The sequence below is a fragment of the Anthonomus grandis genome, chromosome 6, assembly GCF_022605725.1.
Source record: "Anthonomus grandis grandis chromosome 6, icAntGran1.3, whole genome shotgun sequence".
Classification (NCBI taxonomy): Eukaryota; Metazoa; Arthropoda; class Insecta; order Coleoptera; family Curculionidae; genus Anthonomus; species Anthonomus grandis.
Window position 1 is genome coordinate 25147472 of NC_065551.1, and position 27706 is coordinate 25175177.

General features: G+C 30.0%; 1 protein-coding gene across 2 annotated transcripts in view; it reads right to left on the reverse strand.

Annotated features, from left to right (window-relative positions):
* The window catches only part of LOC126737409 (uncharacterized), a 181173-nt gene that overhangs the window by 79829 nt on the left and 73638 nt on the right, over window positions 1-27706 (reverse strand). The window contains exon 1 of one of the 2 annotated variants that reach the window (XM_050442298.1): window positions 9430-9528. The exons of the other annotated variant lie outside the window; for it this stretch is intronic. Within the exon in view, the coding sequence (XP_050298255.1) occupies window positions 9430-9464 (35 nt within the window). The 5' untranslated portion in view covers window positions 9465-9528. Of the gene's footprint in view, window positions 1-9429; window positions 9529-27706 lie in introns of those variants that run through there. 2 annotated transcript variants of the gene reach the window in all.

A 27706-nucleotide genomic window follows, 5' to 3' on the forward strand; every position in this document is an offset into this window, starting at 1 on the left:
AAAAATTAACTGCTGAAAAAACCGACACAATTAAGCACTAGTTATGAGAAATAGGTACATACATATTAGAATGAAAACTTATTTAACAGTGGAATTACGACTATTCCAGAAAATGTGATGATGAAACTCTATATAAGTAATAAAACTGTTATGAAAGGAAAACAATATACTGAACTAACTAACAATATGGTCTTCTTAACAACAGCACCTAAGTAATTTCTATTGTTTTATTATTCTCGACGACCCTGAAGAACAGGTCACATAAATTAAAGCTCTTAACAGGAAACGACAAAAGGAACAAGATTGCAAAATAATTTATATTTTTAGTAAATTTTCACCGGCTTGCTTAAACATTACAAGAGCAGGAAATGCACGGTTGTATGCTTAACTACGCCTTTTAAGGTCACTTTTTAAAACCCTGTCGAACTCTTGGTAATTCGCTTGGAAAAGAGCTGGTTTTCAAAGGCAAAACAAGGAATTTGTTATCTGTCATTTACGTTTTGATAAATTGTGCCAATTAATTCTAAATTAGCCAAATCTGATAAAGGATTTATTTCTTGGTAAGGTGGGTTTTGACTTGCATATGCAGCAATAGGAATAATGTGTATTCTTTTATTTACAATTCATCTGTCTAGAGCAAATTTGTTTGTAATGCAAAAATAAAAATCGATAAACGTCAGGTCTGTCGCCTTAATAGTCATGATGGAAAATAAACCTCTAATCGACTAGTCGTTAAAAAGATGTTCTCAAAGTTTACTTGTCTGTATTGGTAGCAAAAGAAAATTGTTGATTCACTAATATTAAATATATTTTTTTATGACAATTTGACTAGTGGAGCTAATATTTAAGCTAAAAGCCGGTAAAAACTAGATACATGAAAAAGGATTAGAAAACCCTATAAGAACAATGATAATAAGGTATGATTGCTAAAAAGATACTAGTAGCGAAAAGTTTAAAGTAAGCTAGACCTACTTTATAAATAATTGAGATCACAGGGATATTACAATATGTAAACTGCTTCAAAGTAAAATAATTATTTATTTTCAGGTTTGCTGATTTATTACTTAATAACTAATTAATTATGTTGCTAGAAGTTTTCATTGAATGTTTGGATTCAGATCAGTAGAGGATGCTGCAATTATGCTGGCTTCTTGTGGATAACAGGACTAGATTAAATCATCCATAGGTTATGAACTTAAATACTTCTTGTAACTTATACGTAAATGCGTACAAATTACTTAATTTTGCTTGAGATTCCTGAAGACAAAGAAAAGAAGTTTCTTTTAGAATTAACTGGTATATTACTTAAGAAGTTCTTAGTAGTAGAAGTTTTCATCGCTTGCTTATATGACAAAAATGATAACAAAACATCTGATCACCAAGTTTTTCATTTTGATGACTTCTTAATTTTAATAATTTAATAATACTCGGTTCTTCAACTAGTAAAAGAATGACTTTAAAAAAAATCTGTATTTACTGTTTATAATAAATGCTATAAAGAATAATTGCCTTATTTTAATTAGGATTACTGAAGATTTGAGAGCTTTAACTTAAGATAAGAACACACTAATTTGTATTAAAAAGAGAGATCTGAGATACCCAAAACATTTGTAACTTTATAAAGTATGAACAATAAAATGTGTACTCATATAAACGTACGTTTTGCCCAGAGATCTTTATCACAAAAAGTACATTCACCTATACCATCAATCCTGTTCTAATAACCTCATTTTCGTTTTGCGTTTTTCAACTTCGTTGTTAAAATATGAAATTTCCCAGCCGAGATTTCTATGCTCGAGGATGTTAATATTAGCAGGAAGCCGAAGATGATTTTCACTATTTATGTTTTTTTTCTTCGCGGTTTTATTTACTGGCACCATTAGGATTTTTTTTATTAGTGTGAATTGAATATTATTTATTAAAAAGTGATACAAACTTATCTAAATAAACACTTAAGATGCCCGCTTGTATAACTTTTGTTTAACTCCGATGTCAAATGGTTATTGTCAATCAGACATAAAATTGTTATTTATGGCCATATCGCGAACAAAGTGATCATTATTCATATAACGCTAGAACCTTTGTAACAATATTTACACTCGTTCCTTTGACCTCTTTTATTGTTTGGCCGTCTTCGGCTTCGAGATACAAGAATATAAATTTTCTCGGTTTTTGATGTGACAGCTTCGCCGAACAGAGACGTATTAGCTTTAAATTAATTTGCAAGTACCATTGTAGTTTTATATAAAATAACCAAAAAAATTTTTAAAAGCGAATAGCAACCCAAAACAATAGTTATTTTATATCGCGTGGCCTCGACAAAATCCCATAACCTTTCCGCTTTGTTTTTATTGGCATAATACAAAAGCAAATTACCTTTTTAGTATGCATCCGCAACTTTGTTTTTATTGCAATCATTTAGCCTAGATTAGATTTGCAAAAATGATTAAAGCTCGGGTTAACGAACGGTTTGTTCTATGCAGAGAAGGGACACTTTATGTGCTTCGACTGAATTACGCTTTTAAAAGGGTAAAGAGTAACGCCTTTAAATATGAATGTAATTTATATGATAAGCGGGGTGATATGATGGCATTGAGGAGTCGCTGTGTCGAGAAAGTGACTTTGACCTTTGCCAGTTCTTGATATGAATCTTGCTAGTGCATTACTATATTGACCAATTTTACTAGTTTATAAAAGTAACATGCTGATATGATTTTTTTCTTAAATAAACTATAAATTCATCTTAGATAAATATGTTTAAATAATTCGTATTTTTATTGTTTTCGAATTATTATTATTTAATTTATTCCTATTAAAGTTGTGCACAGAATCATGTATATTGAGAAATACTGTTAATTTTAATACTACTGCAATATTCACTTTTTTATTACGACGTTAAAAATGTTTGTAACATACAAAAACTACATTTTTTATTTAAATATATCCAATTTTATTCATTTTCCTAAAAACCATTAACTTACATATCACGTCCATTAAAGCTATGCACCAAATATTAGCATGTTTAAGGTTTTTATATTACTATATAACGGTTTGAAGCATCGCAACCTTTCGTTAATTTTAAAAAAATTCTAATCAGGTTTTTAACGGTGCATCACTATCTTGATGATGGCATTACCCGAAAATAGCTATTTTATATTTTCATATTTATTTTATACAAAATTATATTAATTCTTATATCAAAATTTAGTATAAAAGTATTCAGTATAAAACTGGCAAATCTTCTCCAATAATGTTATGCATAAAATATGTCTAGAATTTCCATTAATATTTTTTTTAATGATCAGTATTTTACTTAAGTAATTCTTTTGAAGATTAACTAATAGGTAACTAATAAGAATTTTCAATACATGTCTTAAATGCAAAATTCCTAACACCCAGTTTTTTTTAATAAACTGTGTGTCTATATTACATACGTATATTAAAGTGATTTGCATGTTTATTGTTTCCGAAAAAAAAATAGTAACTGGTATATTCTTTCATTGAAGTTGTGCACAAAATCCTGTCTTTTTTTGTAGAGATGTGGTAAAAAAATACAATTTTTGAAAATATTTTTTGGTGAATGATAATAATTGAGAAATAATGTTTATTTTTATTAATGCAATAAATATGAATATATTCAGACATTTAAAATATTGAGTATTAAAAAATGGTCCAAAGAATTAATTTTCTATTTAATAAAAGCAATTTTATTATACTTCCTATGTATTAGTAGATAGAATATCATTTCCATTAAGGTTATGCACCGAATATTAATATTTTTTTGGGCTTTAGAATAGTATTTATAAGATTGTTTAAAGCATCGTCACCTTTCGTTAATTTTCTTTTGCATCTTGATTATAAATAAATATAAATTCTTATTTTGCATTACTAGAAAGTAGCTATTGTATATTTTCATATTCATTTTATACAAAATGATCCTAATTACTAAAAATTAAGTGTAAAAATATTCAGAATTAAAGTGATAATCTTCTTCATTAATGTTTTGTATAAAATCTCATTAATGCTATAAATTATTGTCATTAATATATATATTTTTTTAATAATTTTTTTTTCTTAATGATTTCTCTTGGAATAAAGTCATGAAAAAATTGAGAATAAAGTTATTTTACTTTAAAATATTAATAATATTTAATTTTACATACGCTCTAAGTTAGGCCAAATTTCATTGAAAATTTGGAAAAATATACAGCAAAAATAGTATTTTACTAAACTAATGATAATATTTAATAAATAATTTCATTTTCTATTCATGCGAAAAATTAAATACTTAGATTTATAAAATATAAACAAACTTTATTTAAAAAAATAATATATGCATTTTTATAATTTTTCTTGGAATCACTACTTGAAGATATTGTGCAACTGTATAAGTGCAAAATGCCTAATACTAATAGATTACTAGTAGCCATTTAATGTCTTGAATTCGACATCAAATGGTATTTTTTTCTTAATAAAAATATTATTTAATTAAAATTCCAATAATTTTAATAAAAAGTTCATAATAACTTAAATATTAAATTCAGGAAACTTATGCACCAAAAATTAAATATGGTGTAAATCAGTTTTTAACGACTTTTTTATTTGACATCAGTTTTAATATTTCACGAAAACTTAATTGCTTTAAATATAAAGTTTCATTATTGGCAAATCATATATATTTAAATTTTGCATAAAATCTAATATTAATGAGACAAGTATGCAAAGATGTATATATAAAATTATGTTTTTTGCCTAATAAATTCATTTTTAATTGTAAATTCTTTTAATTTAATGTTTCACTCAGTCCAAAATATTTTAAATGTTTATTTATGTTTTAAGCCTACGCTTAATAATTTTAGTTTGTTATGGTTTTCTTTGGCACCTTAGCTTTTCCAAAGGTCCTAAGTCAAGGAAGTAAATAACTGGTATATCATGTCCATTATTGTTATGCACAAAATCTGATTTATATGAGATATATAGCCAAGGCATTTAAAGAAGAGTAGTCAGAATATTTAATAATTGCTCCTAATTCTTAGTGGTTTTAAAAATTTAATTAAATATAGTCAGAATATTTTAGTCGTGTACAAGTCCAAGGCTATCAATAAAAATAAAACAAAAATTCAAATTTTCATTTAAATAATAAAACTAAACGCAATAACCACAACAGTTCTCAAGTCAACAAACTCAACCACGACCTTATACATAGCGCATATATACGATATCTGACTGAAATGTTTATTAACAAAGCATATTAGCATGCAACAAAGTTTATGCACTACGCTCAATACGGAATGGTATCCTTGTCCTTCGAGTGCATCACCCTTTTCATGTAAAATCCCATCGTTCCGGGGGCATTTCCTTCCAAGTATAGTTCTGCAGCTACTCTGTAATGTTGTTTGTAAGGCCATCGGCCCCTTAGGTGCTTCACCCCATTTGACGCCTCTCCTGATGCAGCAGGAGCAACAGCAACTCCTGCAGCAGCGGCAGCATGTTGATGGCAACGGCTGAACGGTTACCGTAGGTCGCGGGGCTCTCTTTACCTTTTGTGAAGGAGAATCAGCGCGCGGTAGCAGGACGCGATAGTCAGCGTGAGGAAAATGAGAATTTACTGCTGGGGTGATGAAATGATGTACGTTTCCCGTCGGTCTTTGTACTGGATTATCCACCGAGAGGCTTAGGAGCTTAAGTAAATTAGGTTTCTGCTTAAAATGCATTTGTTTTACTTAACTGAGGATATTGCCTAGCCTTGTATGTTTGGTCTGCTGAATGTTTAAATTGGTTTTGTTTTTTTAATTTTTCTGAGCATATCAAGTCGACTTCAGCAAGCTTGACTCCGCAAGATACAAAGTACTTTTTCGCCTTAGACCTATCTTTTGATAATTGAGTCCGTTTAAAATAGTAGGAAGTCTTTGTGTTGCTCAATAAGCTTATATCAACTTTCTTTCCAGATAACTAATATAAAATATAAATAGTGTTGCATTCTGAGGCACCTCGAGTTTTATAACACTCCAAATAATAAAAGCCCAAAAACCCAGTTTTAATATTTAGATATTTCGATTTTCAACAGTTGCACTCAAAATAAATAAGAGTTAATTTCATAAAAGAAGCATGTTATAAATAAAAGGCTCAATATGCAATTAAGCAATTGAAATAGTTCATTAGAATTAATAAAATTTGTCGCACTAATAAAAATTATTTTAGCAAGAAATATAAATTTTTATACACAATGTTGAAAAAATATTCTAGAATTTGTGCATAACTTTATTGGACATAACATGCAAGTTATTATATTTTATTTTTGTTGAAAAATGAAAGAGTAACAGAATTAATAAGTGTCATAATGTGTTTCAAGGTATACCATCTACAGGATATTAAGCGAGTCAACTACCCTGGCTCAGGAACAAATCAATTGGAAGCAAAACCAATAGCAAAATGTGTCATTTACTGATAAATCTCGCTTTGGCATGTATCAGAGTCTCGAAGATTAAGTGTAGGGAGTACACTTGGCACAAGAAATCGAATCCATCTTACATAGGAGGTTTACAGTTATAGAGGAGGCATAATTATGATATAGGCAGGAATTTCACTTAGGAATCGAACTGAGCTTGTTTTTCTGGATCGTTTCTTATCAGCAGACAGACCGTTAAGTTACAATTGTTCTAGAACCTATTGGTGTTCCATACTCTTAAAATATTGGTGCAAACTTTATTTTAATGCTAACACTCCACACGCAGCCAAAATCACATGAATTTTTTTGGAAGAGCAGAACAATTGTCTTTGAGGCGTTTTGTTTATTAATTTTTTTGTAAAATTTTGATTACAATATTTTTTTTGTTTTGCATTTATTGTAAATAAATTTCAATTTTCCCAACAAAAACCAATATTTCGATATCACACTATAATTAATTTATTATTAGGGTATCTGCACTTATGATGGTTATAAAAAATATTTAAAACCACTTTGTAATCAAAATAATACAATATCCTTAGATTTTGAGCATGTGTATATAAGGTATATTTCTTTCCCAAAACTTTGCGTCTTTTCTTCATTTGATTTTACGTTTTATAGTAACATAATAATTGTGAATGACAGAAGAGTGTGCAGAAGAAAAGGAAGTGTCTTGTGATAGTCAATGAATGAGCTTATATCCACTTTGCTTCCAGATGATTAGTATAGAATATAGTGTTGGATACTTAAGCACCTAGAGTTTTATAACACTCCAAAAAAACAGAGACCAAAAATCTAGTTTTAATATTTAGATATTTTGATCTTCAATAGTTACACTCAAAATAAATAAGCATTAATTCCAAAGAAAGTATGTAATAAAAATAGTGCCTAATATACAATTAAACATTAAAAATATCTTACTAGGTAAATTGAAATTTATTGCACTAATAAAAATTATTTTAGCAAGAAGTCTAATTTTTTAAACACAACTTTAAAAAAATATACCAGATATTTGTGCATAATTTTATTGGGCATGATAAAGGAACCTAACAACGAAAATATTATTTGGGTTAATATTACTATAAATCAACAGTGATAATCCCTGGACTATTTACAATATTGGATGACAAGTCACTACCAAAAAACGATTAATTTTTTTTGAACAGGTCAGTGATGGAATTATTAAAATAGGTAAATCAAAAGATACTATAGTACTTGATGATATAAATAATAGAGTTGGTCAGAGGATTAATGATTCCGAAGTAGGCCTATTTGGAGAAATGAACACAAACGAAAACGGAAATCATGCAAAAACTTCAACATCATAGAACTTTTAAAGAAAGTTATAAAAATTATTATTGGTGTAATAAATATAATATTGCTAAAAATAAACAGGTAATATAGACAATTTTCTTAAAAAAATCTAATGTTGGTAAAAAATTATTTAAATACGCGCTTAACTTTAAAAAAATCAGTTGTTAAAATTGATTCATCGCCTAAATATTGCTTAAGTGTTCTGGTATTATTAACCAAAAAAATTAAATACAACTAGGTTTTTGAGGTTTTACCTCTATTAATAAAAAAGTATCTGGCATATATAGATATTGCGACCAATCAGATCCTGCAAGCATCGTTTGAGGAAAAGCTTTAGGATTGAAACAAGATTAAAAACGGTCTAAAGCTTTTGAAAAGTCATAAAACTCTAAGGAATAAGCTCCCCTATGATAAAAGTACAATTAACTGTTGCTTAAAGCAAAATTATTTGCAATGAGAAGAATTGAGTGTTAAGAGACAGAAATTAGTTAAAACTTAAAGAATTCAACTTTTTGGATTGGGATGTACTTTCATCAGTATTCTCTTTACAATTAGGCATAATGGTTTAGTATAATTTGTCAGAAACCCATTAAAAGAGTTCTTACGTGAGGGACTGTTTAGAATGCTTTTAGGCTTTACCGTCTATTTAACATTGAAACTCTGTTGAAATGGACCAACAAGAACAAAGTGGCATTAAAATTTCATATAAACAAATTCTAAATGTTTCTTTATTTTCCATTACAAGTTACTAAAAGATGCATATACGAACTTCTAATTCAGTCACCTTCCACCGATTACGTAGTTTAATAAAATAATAACCTCAGCAAAGATGTCCTTGATGTCCTTTTACTGGTTAGCAAACCCAAGAAGTCTTTAACCTAATATAATAGGTGCATCGCACATTCAACGCACACTCAGCAACGCATTCGCCTTACATGCAATTGTGTTTTGTGTTTTCAAATGCGTCACGCATCATTATGGCCGGTCATTTTTTTCTCCTTCTCCGCGAATTCTGGGTGCGTTTGGCGTAACTTCCTTCTGTCGTTTAGATACCGATTCTTGGGCGTAATTGCCGTTTCCGATGAATCCGAAGATCACTGACTCGATGCATTTTTTTTCAACCTTCAATTTAACCCTGATAGAGATAAGTGAGATTTTCTTGACAGTTACGTAACAAGTTTTAAAACGGAATGGATTATTAGATTTATCGGTAATAAAAGTTCAAGATCAACAAGTGCCGAGAGATTTTGAAAAATAAATAGAGACGATGATGTGGATTCTACTGTCAAGGTCAGCTTGACAAGTTCTGATAAGATAGGAATAATCGTGTTTCGAAATAATTTTGAAGGTTTTTTATGTGATATCTGATTTATAATGAAGTTCTATCATTTGTATATTAAACAAAATATTTAATAAAGTACTATTAACTGGAAATTTAAGTATTTTACTGCATCATTAAAAAATTCTATAACATAAACTTTTATGGTTATTAAAACATCCTTCACATTCATATTCTATAATTATCCTGGTACATTTAACACAGTTTATCCATTTCGTTCAACGTTTATGCCCTAATAAAACGGCATTTATATGCCTACTTCATGACAATTTTTTTCCAAATTAACATCGCTGGCGCTTTAAACAAGATTTAAACCTAATTATCATACCTTTTGTAGTAAATCGAAGGACTGAGCTTCTCCATGGTCCAAGTGGCTTAGCGAACTTTCACAGAGTGAAGATACCTTAACACTAAAAGTTTCCGTGATAATTTTGCGAGAAAAAAAATGACAAAGAGAACGACTTATTCTGATAAATTTATTTGGCCAAAGCCTTTTTTTATTTGTAAAGGCTTAAGGTGCGTATTCAAATTAAAAATAATAAAACACCAGGGTCGATGACACCGCTGCTATCTAAGAGTATTAAACCGCACAAATTTATTAAGCTGTTTCACATTTAAATTGCTTATCAATGTTTTCTTGTGTAATATTTTTCTTCTTAATTTATTTTTGGACGTCTTTAGGTCTCATCATATTGATCTTAATACCTGCTTGATTTATCATGAACTACACTCAAACTCTCACGTCCACCAGCAAATTCTCGGGTTAATCTCGATGTAACGTATCAAAAAAACAACAATAACATCACTACAGAAAATTAATCCAAATTAAAAAGATATATTGAGCGGGTTCGATGAACCTGCAATTTTTGCGGGTCGTTTACCTCACTTTATAATATCACGCGGATATCATTGTGTATACGTAACACTTACCGCCAATAGTGTTGATAACGAAAACGTTCCAGACTTTTCAGGCTTTGTTGTTGCCAGATAAATTGAATTGGTTTGGCGCCTTTGCGATTTTTGGGGGGTTTTTTATTGGTTTGCTATTATTGTAAGTGGATTATAAATAGATTTGTATGTTCTGTATAGAATTTGCCAAGAATGGAATGCAGATAAGGGATTTTAAATTCGGTGTCATAGTCATTGACGTTACTTTCTAGCATCTATTCGGAAAATCAAAAATCAAGTAGGAGACACACCTTTTTCGGTGTTGCCAGTTTCATTGAAAAAATAATAATTTCTAACCAAACTTATTTTCTTAAAGTTTTTCTTACCCAACTGATTTCTAGTCCAATCTGATTTTGTTATAATTTTGTTTTTTATTTCATCATTGTACCAAGTGACTAAGGTATGGACACTTGGAGGCTTTAGTTATTCTTTTTTAATATTTATTTAAATATAGTTTTTTTTACTATTTTAAAAAAGGAATAGCAAAAGAAAAAAAATTGTTCAGTCTATGAAGTTGAGCAAAGTAAAGTGACTAAGAATTTTTTTTAGGGTAAAATTATTTATTGCTTTTTAATTATCAGTTATTACTTTTTTTCCAATTTTTGGCATCCAAAGCTAAATCCAAAGTTAAAAAATCTCAAGAGTTATTTTATTCGTGGCAACTATTTTTAAAATTATCTTCTTCCAAACAAGGGCTAATTTTCATGATTTTTTTTAAATATTTGAGGTAACTAACTAGCCAAGACAGCTGAGTATGTTTTTTAATAAACCATTTATTATTTCAGGCACTGAAACTATACGTTTTTACGTTAGTTATGAATGACGGAACCTCTTACCAATATCTCTATTCTGCATAACATAATTCTTTGCTTATTTTACAATAATTATTATTTTACTTATAGGAGCAGTGATCCTAAAAACAGATTTTAAGATTTTAAACTTAGTTTAATTAATTATTATAGCATTTTTGCGTGAATTAAAACAATCGAAAATAGTCAACTAGGTTATTTATACACTTAAACTATAAAACACGATCACTCACGACTACTAGAAATATTTATGTTAACTCTCTTTACTTATAACTATTTATGTCTGATTTAAGTCTCGCGCCAATATTTCGAATTTTACTGCACTAAGCTGACAACTGCCTCGCAGCGGTGACGCGGCTCCTTATATACTCGGCTGACCGTTCCGGAAGATTCGCTGACCCTCGAGACGTCGTGCGGTGTGTCACTTGTGTCCTTCCCGAATGACGGAGAATCAGCTATTTTCTCGGTGTTTACTATATCGTTATATAATTTATTGAAGTCCGCTAGCGCAGTCGTATGCAACTTTGTCGAACGACATTCGATCAAATCGCGGAATGAGTCTGTTTTAACGGTTTATTGGCATCGAATATCATCTTACGAATCTACGAAGGGCACATGAGGCAGTCACACTTCGACCTAGTCTATTGAGAATCAAACGTTTAGCGAGGTCCAACCTCATCACATCAAAATGCCGCATAAAGCCAAATTGACTACAGCAAGTACTACAACTGGACAAAGAAAAATAAATATTAGTTATACCGCAACCCATCGTTTGGTATAGTCATACCGACAAAGACAATATTCCGCAAAATGGCATCTACATCCTCAGAATTGATCCTGATTCTAAACTTACCAAAATAATAGTGAAGTGAAGCTAAACTTAAGCAGAAAATTGTCGAGATGCAAGATTAAAAAGTCGACCATACCTTAAATCAAGACTATTAGAGAGAACCGGCACTTGTGCCGTACTACTGTACGTCCTGCTATTTTTAGCTATTTTATACTCCAGACTGCAAAACCAAGGTAACAAAAAATATCAATGAAGAAGTTTTGATCAAAAATAGTTATATAGCCTCAGCACACCTCTGCCAGCCATAAGCTCGTTTCTTAGGAGGGATGGGTGGACCATGGACCATGGACCTTTACTAATATATATTTTTCTCTCTTTTGCATAACATGGTCCTTATGTTAAATATTTTTTAAATACAAGTTTATTTATAGGAGCAATTATACTAAAAACCGACCGATAAACTTAGTTGAGTTTATTAAAGTCACCCTATAACGGTCAAAGATATTTTCTTTAAAAAAGGATTTTTCGTAGTTTGTTATCACAAATCGTATAGTTTTTTATTAATTTTTATTTTATATTTTTTTTAACAATTGAAATTTACCACTTCATTCATTCCAGAAAGTTGAGCAACGCTTTAATTCAATTAAATATTTTTTCCAAATTTAGACTCAATAATATTATTATAATTATAATATTATTATAATAATATTATTATTTAATTAGTCTATGAGTAGTCAGTACCGTTGATGTTCCTTATTTAAATTTAATCCCAGATAACTAATTTATTTAATTAATGAAGCTGGGTATATTCTAGGTAGTAATATATTTTTCACACATTAAACATTTACACATTAAATTAAGAAATAGATTAATTTATTCCAGGCAATTAAGCGAATATTTCATTCATTTATTGTTTTTAGATTTCAGTAATTCTATGGTCATAAATTTTAGTCATTTAAAGTCAAGTAATTTTCATTCAGTTTCTTTTTACACTTTTAATATTGGGCAGTCAACCATTTTTTAAAATTTATTTCAGTATTTTAAAATCAGGTACTTTAATGCTTTTATAATTTGGCGAGGTCTTGAAATTAAATTTGTATTTTTCTTAAAATAATTGTTTTTATGACTTCAGGTAATTAAATTATAAATTCATCTTCTTTTAAGCCATCAGGATATAATTTAATTTTAATGCCAGGTTTTCTGATTCCATACAACTAAGCTATCAATAGTTTTAATATTCCAGGCCGTTACATTTTTTCGTTTTATTTCAGGGACAGCATTTTGACCATAGATTAGATTTATTAAATTTAATAATCCAGCAAAAGAGTCGTTAATTAAATGTGACTTAAATAAATTAATAATAGGTTTATACCTCTCTTCATATACCAATAAATACGTAAAATGACAAAAGAGTACTTTCAAAGGTACAAAGCAATTACTTTTGAAAATACTTAAGGTAATAAATTAATATTTCTATAGGCTATGATTTTTTTTAATTAATTTAATTTAATTTGGTTGCTTTCTAAGAAATTCACTTGTAATTGTACGTAATCGAACCCAAGAATCTGTTTATTCATGCAGTCGAGTTTTCTTTTTATTTCAGGTAGATTAGCCTTAAGCCATGAGTTGTTCTTTTTAAATTTTAGGCAGGTAAGCTCAGGCTTTTTTTTACTCCATATATATAAATATTTTTTATTTTAGAACTTTTCCTTAGACAGTTCGTGAATGTTTTTTGAGGTTATTGATTTATTAGGCACTTTACATCTTAAACGCAATTTTTTTTAATTAAACATTTACGTATTGTTTCCATAAGTAATACCATTTACGTTTTTTCCAAATTTCAGGCAGTTGACCAGTAATGTATCTTCTCAAATAGAGAAAGAAAAAGCAGAGATTTTTTTAATAATGGCCTTAAAGTCATGAATTTGTTTTTATACCCATCAATTTATTCCAGGCACTCCAGTCGTTTTTTGCAAGATCCAGGCACTTGAATTACCGAACTGTTTCAGCTTATTTCAATTGATTCACTAAATAACGTGAAAATATGCATAGTTCTGTTTTTGTCAACAGAATTACGATAGATTTTACAATAACAATTAAAAAAATAAAAAAGAAATAAACAAAACACTTCAGAACAGCTGATTCTGCTTGCTAGGCGTCCTCGCTGCCACGTGTGAACTGCGCAAGTGACAATATTAAGGTGAAAAATATTTAATACTAGATGGCGTCGTTACCACCATGTCACCTGTCATTAGTGACAAATCCATGGATTTGGAGTGAAACTGTCGATTTGTTCACCCTGGACTATCTTCAAACCGAATAAATCTTTTGCCTTTTATTATAGGTGTCATTATTGGATTAAAAATATTAACTCATGTTTTTGTAGATAATATATTTATTAAACTCTTAATAATAACATTAAAATCTTATAATTTGATAGGGTGGTTGTCCATCGGAAAGATTAATTGGACCAGAAATGGTGCATCTTGCCCTATGATTTTTCTCGTATCCCTGTAAAATATTAGATTAGTATTTCCATTTGGTCTAGGCTGTTATCGAAGTTTTAAAGCTACCTCACTATTCTTTGTTCTTCTCAGTATTTAGAGTTTGTTTGGAAGTCAAATCTAAGCCACAGAATACTTAGATTTGACTTCCAGAGAGTTTGTGCTCTTTTGGTTCCCATCCAATTACTGTGAGTTCCTTCTCATTTTCTTCATTGAAATCGTGGTTTTTCAGGAAGTGATGTTCTGTGGATCATAAACAGCCATTTTTCGTGCTTAAGCTGATCCCACATAAATTTGCATAATACATAGCATAGACGCAACACCATAACGTACAGAAGGTTATAATGCCAAAACACACATAGCATAAGAAAGTTGACCATTCAGAAATTACGTTTTTTTAAGGTGTCTCCGTATTTTCATCAGAGATTTAAAAAAATTAAAATATTACTATAACCTCAAGAGTTATTGTTTTGGAATCTTCATAAGTCACAATAGTTTTAAACTGTGAAGTGTCACGTGACTTACAAAAAACAGACTTGATTGGCTACGCAGTGCATGGCTCCATATATTTTTTATTCTTATGGAATATCCCTTTGTAAAAACAATATATTCGCCGCTACATGGCCTGTATATAATCAAAGTCTCTTTTGCACTATGCAAGTTTGTCTAGAACGGCCTCTACTTTTGATTTGACAGTCAAAGTGACCTCTCATTCCCTGTTGCCAGTTGTGACTTTGCCGATGCGCTGTTGTCCATTTTTTTCTTCTGTAAACGTGCCATTAGGACATTTTTGTTTTAGTTATTGCGTTATTTATTGCACGTTTCACGTTAATTTTAGTTTTTTTTTTTGGAGGCAGGTGATTCTAGATCGGTCTCAGTTCGCTGGAGGTTGTAGTTGGGACCGCACACTCTTGGAATTTTTGGATATTATTCTTTATAGGGGATAAAAGTAGTCTGTAAAGTAATACAGTTGCCATATTGAACAACTGTTCCATTTTCCCTGAGTATATTTTCTATTGTAAAAGTTTGTTCCATTCACGATTAAGTAAATTGATTCGGCTTAAACTATTCGCATGTATTTAAGCCATGAACTAACTTATCGCGTGCCACTGATATGATAAGGTGATAAGTTGGAGATCCTTCGGGAAGGTTAAGGACGAGTAATCAGAAAGAAACGACGGCGACGGTGGTGGTGGCGGCAGGCCTGATAATGCGACATCGTCGTCAGTGAAGTGCAGCGGGACCAATAGAAGGGGGGCCGTTGACCCATGGGAATTCGTTCTTTCTCCATCCACCGTCGTCTCGTTATGCCTGCCTTATTTGTCCCCGCTTTAGTGAGGGTGCATATTACCCAAAAATGTACAAAATTAATTACCTTTACGAGATAATTAAGGTATCAGACTTCTATGGGAAGGATACAGACAACAAGTTGTTTTAACGTTAACTGTCAGTTATGGAAAGAGGGTGTAATAATTTACGACTAAAAGGGTTAAAATGGTTAACGAGACTTGAAATTTATGATGTGTTAATAGAATTTGAAGTTAAGTACTTAATTAATTGAATGTTGCCTAAGAAAGATTTTTGCTTAGAGTGGAACTCTATTATTATATACGATACAAGAATATTTATTATTGTAAAAATTTTAATTAGTTCAACACATTAATTATTCGTTAATTCAATATTTAATTTAATATTTATTTCCTTTTAATAATACTCAGTTACATAAAACAAAAATTAAGAGTAAACATAGAAATGAAAAGAGCTTTCGAAGTCCTGAGACTAGTATCCCCATAAAACTTAAAAATATTTAATACCCATTCTTCTAAGCTAATACAATATATAAATAAATTCATAAAATAAACATTATATGCTAATTCAAATAAATAAGGGTTCTATTTATCCTTCATCTATTACAGAAAAAAAAATAAAGAAAGATTCCAAATTAAATTCATTTAATTAGTAATAAATAATAAACCAATATAATATTGCATATTGGTCTTATTCAATTCGATTAAATTGGAAGTGTCGACTCTTGTAAAGAAAAGATGTATTTTTTTAGAAGTTTTTTAAAGGTGCGGACAGACTTGCAGCCTTTAAGAGTACTCGGTAACAGTTTGTAAATGTAAGGTCCTAAAAATTAACCTCATCTTTGACTATTTGTTGTTGCAAGCTTTAAACTTCTCGTTTTAACTCGTTTTTTGTGTCAGGTATCATGATGATACTAAATTGATTCGAAGAAAAACCTTCGTTAACATTGAGTTATTAGTAATCTAAACGTCTATAATTGTCGAATGTCAAAACCCTGAAAATCCCTATATATATAATCACTTGAATAAGCAGCATACTTACCATATATTGTTTAAAAAAAAATTTCTGAGTATGTGCCTCTCCAACCACTTATTCCATATTAAATTTTTATTATCTTATCTGATTAACCCTTTCAATGAAAATATACCCTTGTGTTGAGCTTAATTTAATTTTTTTATATGTGGGTACATTCCTGTTGTTATCACTAAAAATTTTAAATTCGGTAAGCAACATTGCATGAAACCAGTTTTTCACCATCATATAAGATCACAGTGTCATCCGCAAAAGAAGACTTGTAGAAGTACTACAGTTATCTACGGATATGCTACGGATTGTTCCCTGTTAAAAAGGTAAGTTTTAGGAGGATTTAAAACAGAATCCATAATGCCATTCAAAAGATTAATTAAGGTTGAGTGGTAGGCCGTATCTAAGGCTTTAGTCAGATCAAGAGACGCACAAATATTTTTTTGCTAATAACAAATTGCGTCATCTGTTGATAAGTTTTTTCAACAACCATATTTTTTTTATATTAAATCATATTGTGCTATGTATTTTAATAGTCTTTTTTTTATTATTTTTTCTACAACTTTTGCAATGCTAGATATTAATGATATAGGCCTGTAATTTGAAATATCGAATTAATCACCTAATTTAAAAAATGAAATAATTTTTAAGACAGTCAAGAAAAAGTCTCTTAATAAACATTTTATTTATTAAAAATACTAGTGGACTTCTAACATGTTTTTTTATTAACTTTATACAGTTTCTGGGTTCCTGCAGTAATATCATTAAGTCCTGGTGACTTTTTTATACTTAATTCGCTAATGACTGAGGGATTTATTAATAAAAAGCTGCTTACATTAACATTATAGATTGTTTACTTTTACTATTGATTAAAATTGTTTAAATAAAATATTACCATTGCTTCTAGCAAAAACATTTTCTTTTTGAAGCAATAAGTGTTTTAATAATTTAAAATTAACAAGAAATAAGGTATGTAATCTATAATAATAGTAATCTGTTAATGAGGCTTGTTTTTAACTAACTAAATTTTCTTCCTTCTTACGAAGAGTAGATACGAGTATATCAGCCTCATTAAAAGCTTTTTAAATATACAAAAGTTTGATATCTAAATTCATACTGTTAAGGTAAAACATAATCGCTTTTTACATAATACGGTATCATGGTTTAATAGAAGTTATTGTAAAATTAGTAAAAGAAGTATATATAGAGAGAGAGTTATGATGTCCGCTATTTTTGAAAGTGATTTAGAAAAATTATACGTTTAGGTGATAAGTCCAGACAATGTGGCTAATTAATAAGTTTAAATGTAAAGAAATTTTCCAAACTTGTGATTTTAAACTGACAATATTTTTAACTGTAATTTTTCACTCAAATGCCCTAAAGGTGTGTTTTTATCACAAAACTTTTGCAACTTTGATAGATTGACCTACATCCAGAACGATGACCTCTTTATAGCCTCTATCTCCTATTTTGGCAGATGTATTTATGCACTGCTTGAAATCGGATAAAATTGTGAAAAATAACATATTGTCAAAGTTCTATATAAGGTAAGGGGATGATATTTTTATTATTTGGAATGGAGGATATAATTTATTGTCTTACTTTTCAAATTATGTCAATAGTTCACACAACAGAAATTAATTTTTTAGACCTGATATTACTTAAGCACAAAATAGCTTAGATTTTCAAGTTTATGGAAAGCTGGGACTGTTTATTTATGAAATATCACTACATCTAATTGAACATAAATTGGCGGCCTTTTATAGCTACATAAATATACTAATTTCATTGGTCGTTTCCCAAAAGCATTTTCAAAAGTGACTTAATGTTATTTATTAGATTGTAATAATTAAGAAATTATCCATACCAAATAACGAGTTTCAAAATCGATCATAAATGTGCCATTTAAATCTTCAAATTCATTAAGTAACCTAATTAATCAATATTAAAAATCACATAGATAAAATAGAATGAAGTGGGGTGTATTAATTAACTTGTGAAATCTATTGTGCTATCACAATTTACTAAACATTTGATAGATTACAATCATAATTCCGTCCCTAAAAGTTACTTCAAAATTTTACATTTTGCTAAAAAACTATCTAAATAACTCAGAATTTATGGAAATTAACATAGTTTAAAGAAAATATTATGCTTGCCTTAAATTCTCAGCTGAATTCAAATTAATGCCCAAATTTTTACAGCTCTTATGTAATTAAATAAATCAAATAACAAAATTTTAATACTATATTTGCAATCTAAATATTAACAATTATTGATTGCTTCTCACGCCATCTTTAATTTTTAAGATAATAACGGTCGTCACCAAATAAAATTTTAAAAAAACTCGAAAATATAACATAGTCTAAGTAATCGTGTTTGTATTTTAATTTCTCCATATCTATAAACGTATAATTTTAATTATAAGACCATACCTAGCATTTTCAGATGTTACGTTTTATTAATCGCTTCAGTTTTCTTTGAATTTTTTTTGGAATTTTCGATTTAAGTCTGTAGACGAGACTTTCCAAATTTTTTTCAAGTTGTCCAGGGTAATTCCTATTTTTAAAAAAGGTGACCTAAACTTCGCGTCGGACTATAGGCCTATACGCATCTTAAATAAAATCTTCGAAATTCTAATAAAAAATAGAATATCCGATTCTTTTCAAAAAAATAAATAAATTACTAGATACGTCACAGTTTGGTCTTCGTAAAGGCCGTTCTACAATCCAGGCAGTAACTATGATTGTGGAGGACATAATCGAGGGCTTTAAGGAGGGTGAGCATATAAACTTAATGTTATGTGATCTTTCCAAGGCTTTCGACTGTGTCTCACATAGTCTTCTTATAGAAAAACTTAATCGATACGGCATAAGAGGCATTTCTCTTCAATTGGTCAAATCTTTTTATCTTTTCCCGCGAAAACAGTGTGTTAGTCCTGGTGACCATATATAATAACGATTTGTTCAAATTTCTAGTACAGAAGTGTTGTCAAAATCAAATTGCAGACGACAATTCGAGTTTGTGCAAAAACAAAGACAATAATTTACTAAAAAATGTAGGCTACCAAGCCATAAGTAATGCCGAAAAATGGTTTATTAAATCATAGATACACTAAAAAGAAAACTTTCTTCAGTGGTGTACCTAATTCGTAAACTAAAATGTATTATAGACGATAAATCCTTAAGGGATTTATATTACTTTTTATTTCACTCACATATTTCATACAGCGTTACGTTATGGGAAAACTCTACCTACTCAATTGACATTTTTCGTTTACAGAAAAAAATAATTAGGGTTACCTCTAATATTGGCTGCAGGGACCATTGTAAGCCTTACTTTATTAAACTTAAAATGTTAACCCTACCGGCTTGCCACATACTCTATTAGCTAGTAGAAATACATAAAAAGAAAAATACTTTTAACATAAACTCAAACGTTCAACTATAGCAGAAGATCAGCAAATTTAATACATTAAAAAACAATCGCAAAGACTAGATATTTACAATAAGCTTCCAGTTAGAAATCTCTCTAATAATAAATTTAAGCAAGATATCAAGCAGTCACTCACAAAAAACTGAATATACAGTGTTGAGGAATTTTTGTCCCAACTAATTACAAGGGTTATACGTTTGCAAAAATACGTAGTTATAGACGTCGTGTAGGTTTTATAATTATTGTTATTTGCTAGTTTTATCTATAAAAGGTCATTTATATTTTTATGCTTTTCCTTTTATGACTTGCTACAATTGTATCTACTTACAAAACGTAGTCAATAAAATGATGATGATGATGATATTTAAGTACTGAAAACTTACTAGAATTTTCATATAAAAAATCTAATAATTTATCATCACTATCCTTAAAATACCATTTTGTAAAAAAATCCTATTGCTTAATGCGAGTATTTCAATTAGTATTTTGGATTTATGACTTTGAATTCAGTGGTATGCACAATGTTGAAGGATTTGAAAAATCACGATAGAAATACAGAAAAAGTTAAAAATTTGCAAAAAAAAATTAAGATGCTCTTGGCAAATAATTAAAATTATTGTAATCATTACTGGACTAGTTTAAAAGTTATATGATAATAAAACCAACTTTTGTCTAAAGCTTGTATACCCTCTCTCTCAGTTTTCACTAAGGGAAACCATAACTTAGACCGTCTCCCCCTAAGACCCAGTATTAAACAAATTGGCAAACATATTGTTAAATTATTACCACCCTTTAGTATTATTAACACCCAGACAGAAAAATCACCCTAAGAGCTTACCTTTGTAAAGCACAATCCCAACAGTCTAATTCACACCCTCAACATTAATTACGTTTCGTCGACGAGTTTATAAGTGTTTGCTCTTGTACTAAAAGTTATAAAAGGGAAGATGTTTAGCCCGCAGGCACGGCTATAAAATCCAAGGTAGAAAGGCAAATTCTCGTATACGCTGAGTGACGTTTACATACCCCGCTCAGGTTAGAGACGGTGTTGTTAACCCTACACACTCGCGTTTAAGTAGTTGTAGATAATGGAACGTATCCGAATGCAGGAAAAAACAATTTTATTACCTCCAGGGAGACTATTGAGCTCCGGTGGATTTTTCGCGAGCAAAAACCAGCCAGATTGGACCGTAAATCTTTTACAAGGGAAAGTTCAATAAGTGTTTTCGGTAGTAGATAGTCAATTTTAAGATGAAAGACGAGACGGGTCGGTCTTGTCAAGGGAATTTTTTTTTGTAGTCGATAAATTTAACTTGTCTAACTTCGTTTAATAAAACCCTTGTTTAAGTACTTTATAAGGTTTAGTAAGCTTTTGATAAATTTCCTACATTGTTTAATGTTTTTTATTGGAGAGGGCATAATAGAGTTATAACAAAATTAAGATTCCGTATTGAATGTAAGAAGATTTTTAAAGATGATAAGGATATCTAAAAAGGATTGGAAAGCTACTTAAAATGACTAAACTTATGTGTAAAGGTCATGAAACTACTAGGAAGTAAATGTATTGCCTGTACACACTTAAATGTCATCAATGACTCATTTCTTAATTAGAAGATAGAGAAGCAGCACTGGAGTAAATGTAAGACTAAAAAAATGAACGCGATATTGCAATAAAAGAAAAAATAAAATTCAGGAAAGTTAAAAAATGAACTCATTAAAATTTCAATTATTATAAAAAGCGAAAACTGTGACATAATAAGAGAAAAGACCAGGAGAACTTTTCAAAATCCAAAGAAACAGAAAAAAGAAAAAACAATTAGACTTAAAAGATAAATACTTAATATTTCAGGGATGTTTAATAAAAATTTTGGGAAAAACAAAAATTATTAAAAAAAATTAAATAGAAAGAAAATTTTTAAAATGGTCAAGAGAAAAGAGAAATGCATAGAAACGTGCGAATATATGAATATTTTAATATGTATAACATTCTTTAAAAAAATGTTTATTGAAATTAATTATCTTCCGAGTGCACCGATTTGTCAACATTTTTATACTTAGTTCAAAATAGTATTCAATCCTATAATATAACAAGAATAATACTAAAATACTTACAAAAAAACAACACTATGATAAAACGATTTAATTTGAAAAAAAAAATACCTCTGTTTCTAAAACGAGTTTCCGAAAATTGGTATTTTTTTGTGTATATATAATTACCGGAAAAAATGTTTTTTTTTTAATTATATTTTACTATAGTATTATTAATCCATATTTTCCGCATCCGAAAATTTTATTTTCAGATATATAAAAAGCTTACTCTTCCCATAATGGCCTTTCAATGATATGTGTTTTTCTAAAAAAAAATAGATCGTTTATAGCATTTCTACTGCGTTCCTGGTAATTAAATTATCTAAAAGAAACGCCATAGGGCATTAGCTTTAGGTACAATCAAAACTAATTAATAATAGAAAACGATTAAAGTAAGTATACTTTGACAACAATCTCATTTAAATGTGTCTTTCACCCCTTGGTTCAACGCCCGTTGAGAGATAAGATGCAGCAAATTAACCTATTTAGTTAACTCCGGAATAACATAATGTAAACGTTCATAAGAGTTTATAATGGCTTAATCTACGTAAACATTACAGTGTTATTTGTACTTTACATATTTATTATTATATATTGAAGAGGCACTTAATTAATTTTTCTTTGAGAATTACAGGAACGGTTGCCCTTGAAAACGACTTTCTTAAGACAGCAAATTGCTATCGTCGTTTGCAATCAATTTTTCGGTACCGGACGAAAAGGCGAATTTAATACACCCAAACTTCGGGAATGAAAAAGCATTTTTGCTTTCAGCCAACATCAATCAAAGAGATCCCAACGAGTTGTTTTTTTTTGCATACTTTTTTTTTGCTATCTGCTGCAGTCTTTTAGTCGTTTATTTCAATTTATATTTCTGTCAGAGACGTCTAACGCTCGGGGGGAAAAGTTGGTGGGATGCGTCCAAGTACAGTGACGGACCAAAAAAAGCACAGAAAAAATTAGCAATATAATTAGTACTGAATAGTCAGAATCACTTACTATTCCAGAATTTAGGATGCAAACCAGGAGAGTACCATCATATATCACGTACTCCATTGTTGGAGTTGCTTCTCCAGTCATACTTCGCAAGTGCGTAGAACAAATAACATTTAAATATATGTTTTATTAGAGAGTCAACATCCTTAAACTACTACTTTACTATATTAGTAAGATAGAAATCATATATATATGAATCTTTAGGTTTCAAATGGAGTATTCTGTAGACTTGCAATAGAAACGTACTCACTTTATGCTGTTAATTTAATATTCAGAATAAAATTTCTGAATTACATTTCGATTCCAAATTTCAAATAAACTGGTGTTTCAATAGAATTGCCACGAAGGTGGTATAGGATATTTTTCAGTTGAATAACTTGGAATATCTGTAGAAAGGAATCTACAGAGTAATTTAGGATTTAAGAACTTGGTATATAAACCCTGGTGGTCAATCCTATATCTAAAGTAAAATAAGAACTAAGGAGTGGTAGGTTTTAACAATTAAACGTCAGCAAAATAGTCACATAACCTCATTAAAGATTATTGAGAATATTTACCCACAACAGAATTAGCTGAGCTCAAGTTCAAATATTGGTCAACGCAATTAAAATTAATCCAATTGATAAATGGTTTCTATCTCTATCCTATTCTGTGTTGTTGCCACTGGTAGATTAAGACTTTTTCGCCAATGTAGAATAAAGGATTTTAAAACTGATTTGGTGAGTAGTTGATTTTTTTTTGGCCAATACAGCAAACGCTTTCCATAATAAAAATAAGTGAAATTTAGGATATCACCACTGATAATAAATGAACGATATAGGTCTTTAAGAATTATAAAAAAGATAGCAGAATATTAATACCAGAAACAGATAACTCAACTAATGAGTAGTCAATCAATCAACTAATGACTGGTTCCAAGAGTACTAAACTTTATATTTTCCAATTGGACGTTACAATAACTTGAAGAATTATTAAAACCAAATATCAAAACTCCGTTTCAAATTCTATATCTCTAAATTCATCATTTTTTAATAATTTAAGAAACAATTGCGTCATCGGCAAAAACCGCACGTTATCCATGAGATATGTCAGGTGAATTCTTTATATAAATAAAAAACATAATAGGGTCTAGCACAGATTCCTGAGGTCTAGAGCAAACCTCCAAGTATTCAGATATTCTCTTTTGAAAATGCACAGACTCCAGCTACTAAATAATACTAAATCAAATTCAAGCAGTTTTGTTCAAAAAAATACTGTGACTGATAGAATCAAAGGCCTTAGATAAGTCATAAAAGATGCATCGGTATGATTGCTTGAGAATTTGAAAAATAGCAACACTTGAGTTTTTAGAGTCTTGAAAGACCAATCTTAACTATTTACCTCTTAACTTAAGAGGATGAGCTAAATGTATTGTGCCTTATGAGAATATACAAATTCTGCCTTTAGGAAGCTTCTGAACCATTTTTGTAAGAGAAAATAGAAAATTGTCCTGTAGGCAGATTTTACTTTCTAAAAAGATTAAGGACATAAGCGCTTCTCAGCATAGTAGGAAACTATTCTATTACAACTAGCTACTATAGTAGTAGTTATTCTTTTAAGCTACTCTGTGTCTACCGGTGTAAAGCAAAATAAAATTTCTTTGACAAAAATACCAGCAGCCAATAAAGGAAATGTAAACTATTATTATCTATAATACCTTTATCAGGTTTTAACTTAAATGCTGTGGAGAGTTGTTAGTGTTGCTAGTTGTTAAGTTAATAATTCTGTTATAAGTGTCGTGTTCACAAAGTTTTAATATTTAATCATTTAGTTTGTAAGAAGCTTTGTACCCGAGATTTGTATCTTCTGTAATAAAGTAAATTATCTATCATCATTTATCGATTATTCGAACATTAAAAGAAAATAAACCAACCAAGATACCAACTCAAGAAATCATGGAAGATGATTTTAATAGGAAAACGGATTTTTGGGAATAGATTATGGCAAAATCAGATAACAATGAGATCCAATCAGAGCATGTTTTGTTTTCTAATAAGTGCACCTTTATACTTCATGGTCATTATAATCGTCAAAGTGCCACTATTGGTCTAAAGAAAATCCTTTCTAGATGAGAGAACAACAAACTTCACACCCTGAAAAGCTCAATGTTTGGGCAGGAATTATTTAATATCATATCAAAGGTTCCTTGTTCATCGATGGCAATTTGAATGGTGATAATTATTTAACACTGCTTTAAAATAATATCGTTCTAACTTTGACAAACTTATATCCTGATCCACAAACCCATAAGTTTTAGCTAATTTCATTTGGTTTCAGCACGATAGAGCACCACGAATCAGTGTCCAGTACTACCTCAACCATATATTTGCAAATCGGTGGATAGAGTGACTAGGACTGATGCAATGGCCAGCACGATCTCCTGATCTAACATCATTAGACTTCTTTTTATGGGAATACCTCAACAATATTATTAACAGAACTGAACCTCTTGACCTAGCTGACTTAAAAAAACGAATAACGGTTGCGATTAGTTCGGTTACACCTGAAATGAGTAACGTTTGAAAAAATTTCTGTTTAAGATTAGGTTGTGACCAGAGCGTTCGTAGCGAGAATATTGAACATCTCCTATATTGTTATTTATGTTTTTTTGTTGTTTAATTAAGATATAAACAGTATTAGTTTTTAGTTTTCGAGTGTCTTGTAACGAATTTATGTCACCAAATAATTGTCTTTGTTTTTAATGTTAATTGTTACAATAAATCAAAAAACACTTATATCTCTGGAACAGTTGAAAAGTATAGGATTCATAAGATACATGAGATATGTCCAGAAGATTCTGAAGACTCCAAAAATAAAGTAATATTATAGTATGTCGCATTTAAAAGAGGAAAGTTGATATAGCCCACTGCTAAAAAATAGGAAGTACAAAAAAAACCAATTGACCTATCTGAACGTTTTTTTGAAAATCTCTCACTGTATATATGCAAGAAATAAAGCAAGAAGTTAAAATGACTACCACTGCCACCACTGACTGATAAAATCCTACTCAAAAAAATAATCATTTCATCATTGTGGTCCTTTCATCTTGAAAAAGGTTTGTTCACCGTACCGAGTGGTAATTTGAGGGAGACCCTTTCGTTAATAATGTTTAAATCGAAGGAAGCCGAAAAAACGAAATAAAAGGCCAAAGATGATGTTCATCGGCTGCCTTAGCGCATTTGTCTCGCTGTTATTTTCAATCGAGAAGAAATTTTTGCCGACCCAAAAATTACGTTCGTATTCGTAACAAAAGATGCTCTATTAGTTGGTAGATGAGGTTAATATTTTCTGATGGCCTACTATATTATTACGATATATGCAAAAATTATTATAAATGATTATCGCAAATTCATCAATCTTAACTTTCCGAGTACGAAATGTTACTGTAGATCAAACTAATTTGTCGCCAAGAAAGAATCGTTGTGTACCCCCACTGAAATATCGAAAACCGTTCAGTCCTCCGTCCTGTCGCATAGACCAGCGCAAACTTATGCACAATAAATTACCCCCAAATCTTTATACTTACGATTATATTTGAGGCAAACTCAACCATTGCAAACCTACATACCTGAAAAAAAAACAAAATTAGCAACTTATTTGTAAGTAGTTATTTATGCAATAATTCTATAGCATTAAATTCTTTAAGCATGCAACAAATTAAAAAAAATTCTCGTCTGTTTTTTTTTTCAATTAAAAGATGTTCTTATATATCAGCGATATAACAAATCGCTAATTGTCACAACCTGAAATATTTTCGGCCATTAAAAAAAGTTGTACCTGAGTTGTCGGTACAAGATACAGGTAATTCATTAGCACAAAGGTGTTAAAATTCGCCCGAAAACTGTACTGACCTTGGTTTTGCTGACCTTGGAATTTTTTTGGTTAATGTTTATTTACCAACTAAGAGAGCCCGCTGCTCTCATGTATATTCCTCAACATCTTGATGGGTCTAGACCATCAATAATAAACGTTTGTTGTACGCGGAGATTGGGGGGGACTGTCTACACCGAAATACGAGCGTTGTTGAGGTCATTAGTCATTTTTTTTCTTGCACAGGTACAACCAAATGTTTTAATTAAGGTGCAATATATTTGGAAATATGGAGTGACGTATTTATATCTAAATTTAGGACCTTTGACTTTTGATCGTTAGGAGGAGTTAGTTGAATTAAGCTTAAATTTGGAAAAAAACACTTTTTGTAATAGTCTGGTTTTTAAAAGTAAAAACCAACTGCTAACTCAGTTCGGCCAGTTCTTTCAATTTTTCAGCAATAGAAACTGTGAACTATCCAGTTTTAATCGTATCAGCTCTCTTAGTCAAATTTTTGTCAGTGTACTTTAATTTCCCTTAATTAAACCTTTTTAGGAGTTTGTTCACTTTGCAGTAACTTCATTTTACATCGATCAATATTTAGCTTTCAATCTAGCATGCACATTGGTGCTTTCATTTTAAGATCTAATTAATTTTATAAATGAGTACTCGTCGGTGGTTTTAGATCCATGCCTTATCTAAAATAGGTTTAATAAAAAATTGAAAGGATCCTCAATTTCTAACATATTCTTAAAAAGTTTTCCCCACTAATTCAGGAAAAATCTTTAAACTATATAACTAACTAATATGCAAATAATTCTCTGAACATCTGGACCTTCGGGTAAGTAGATCAGAGCC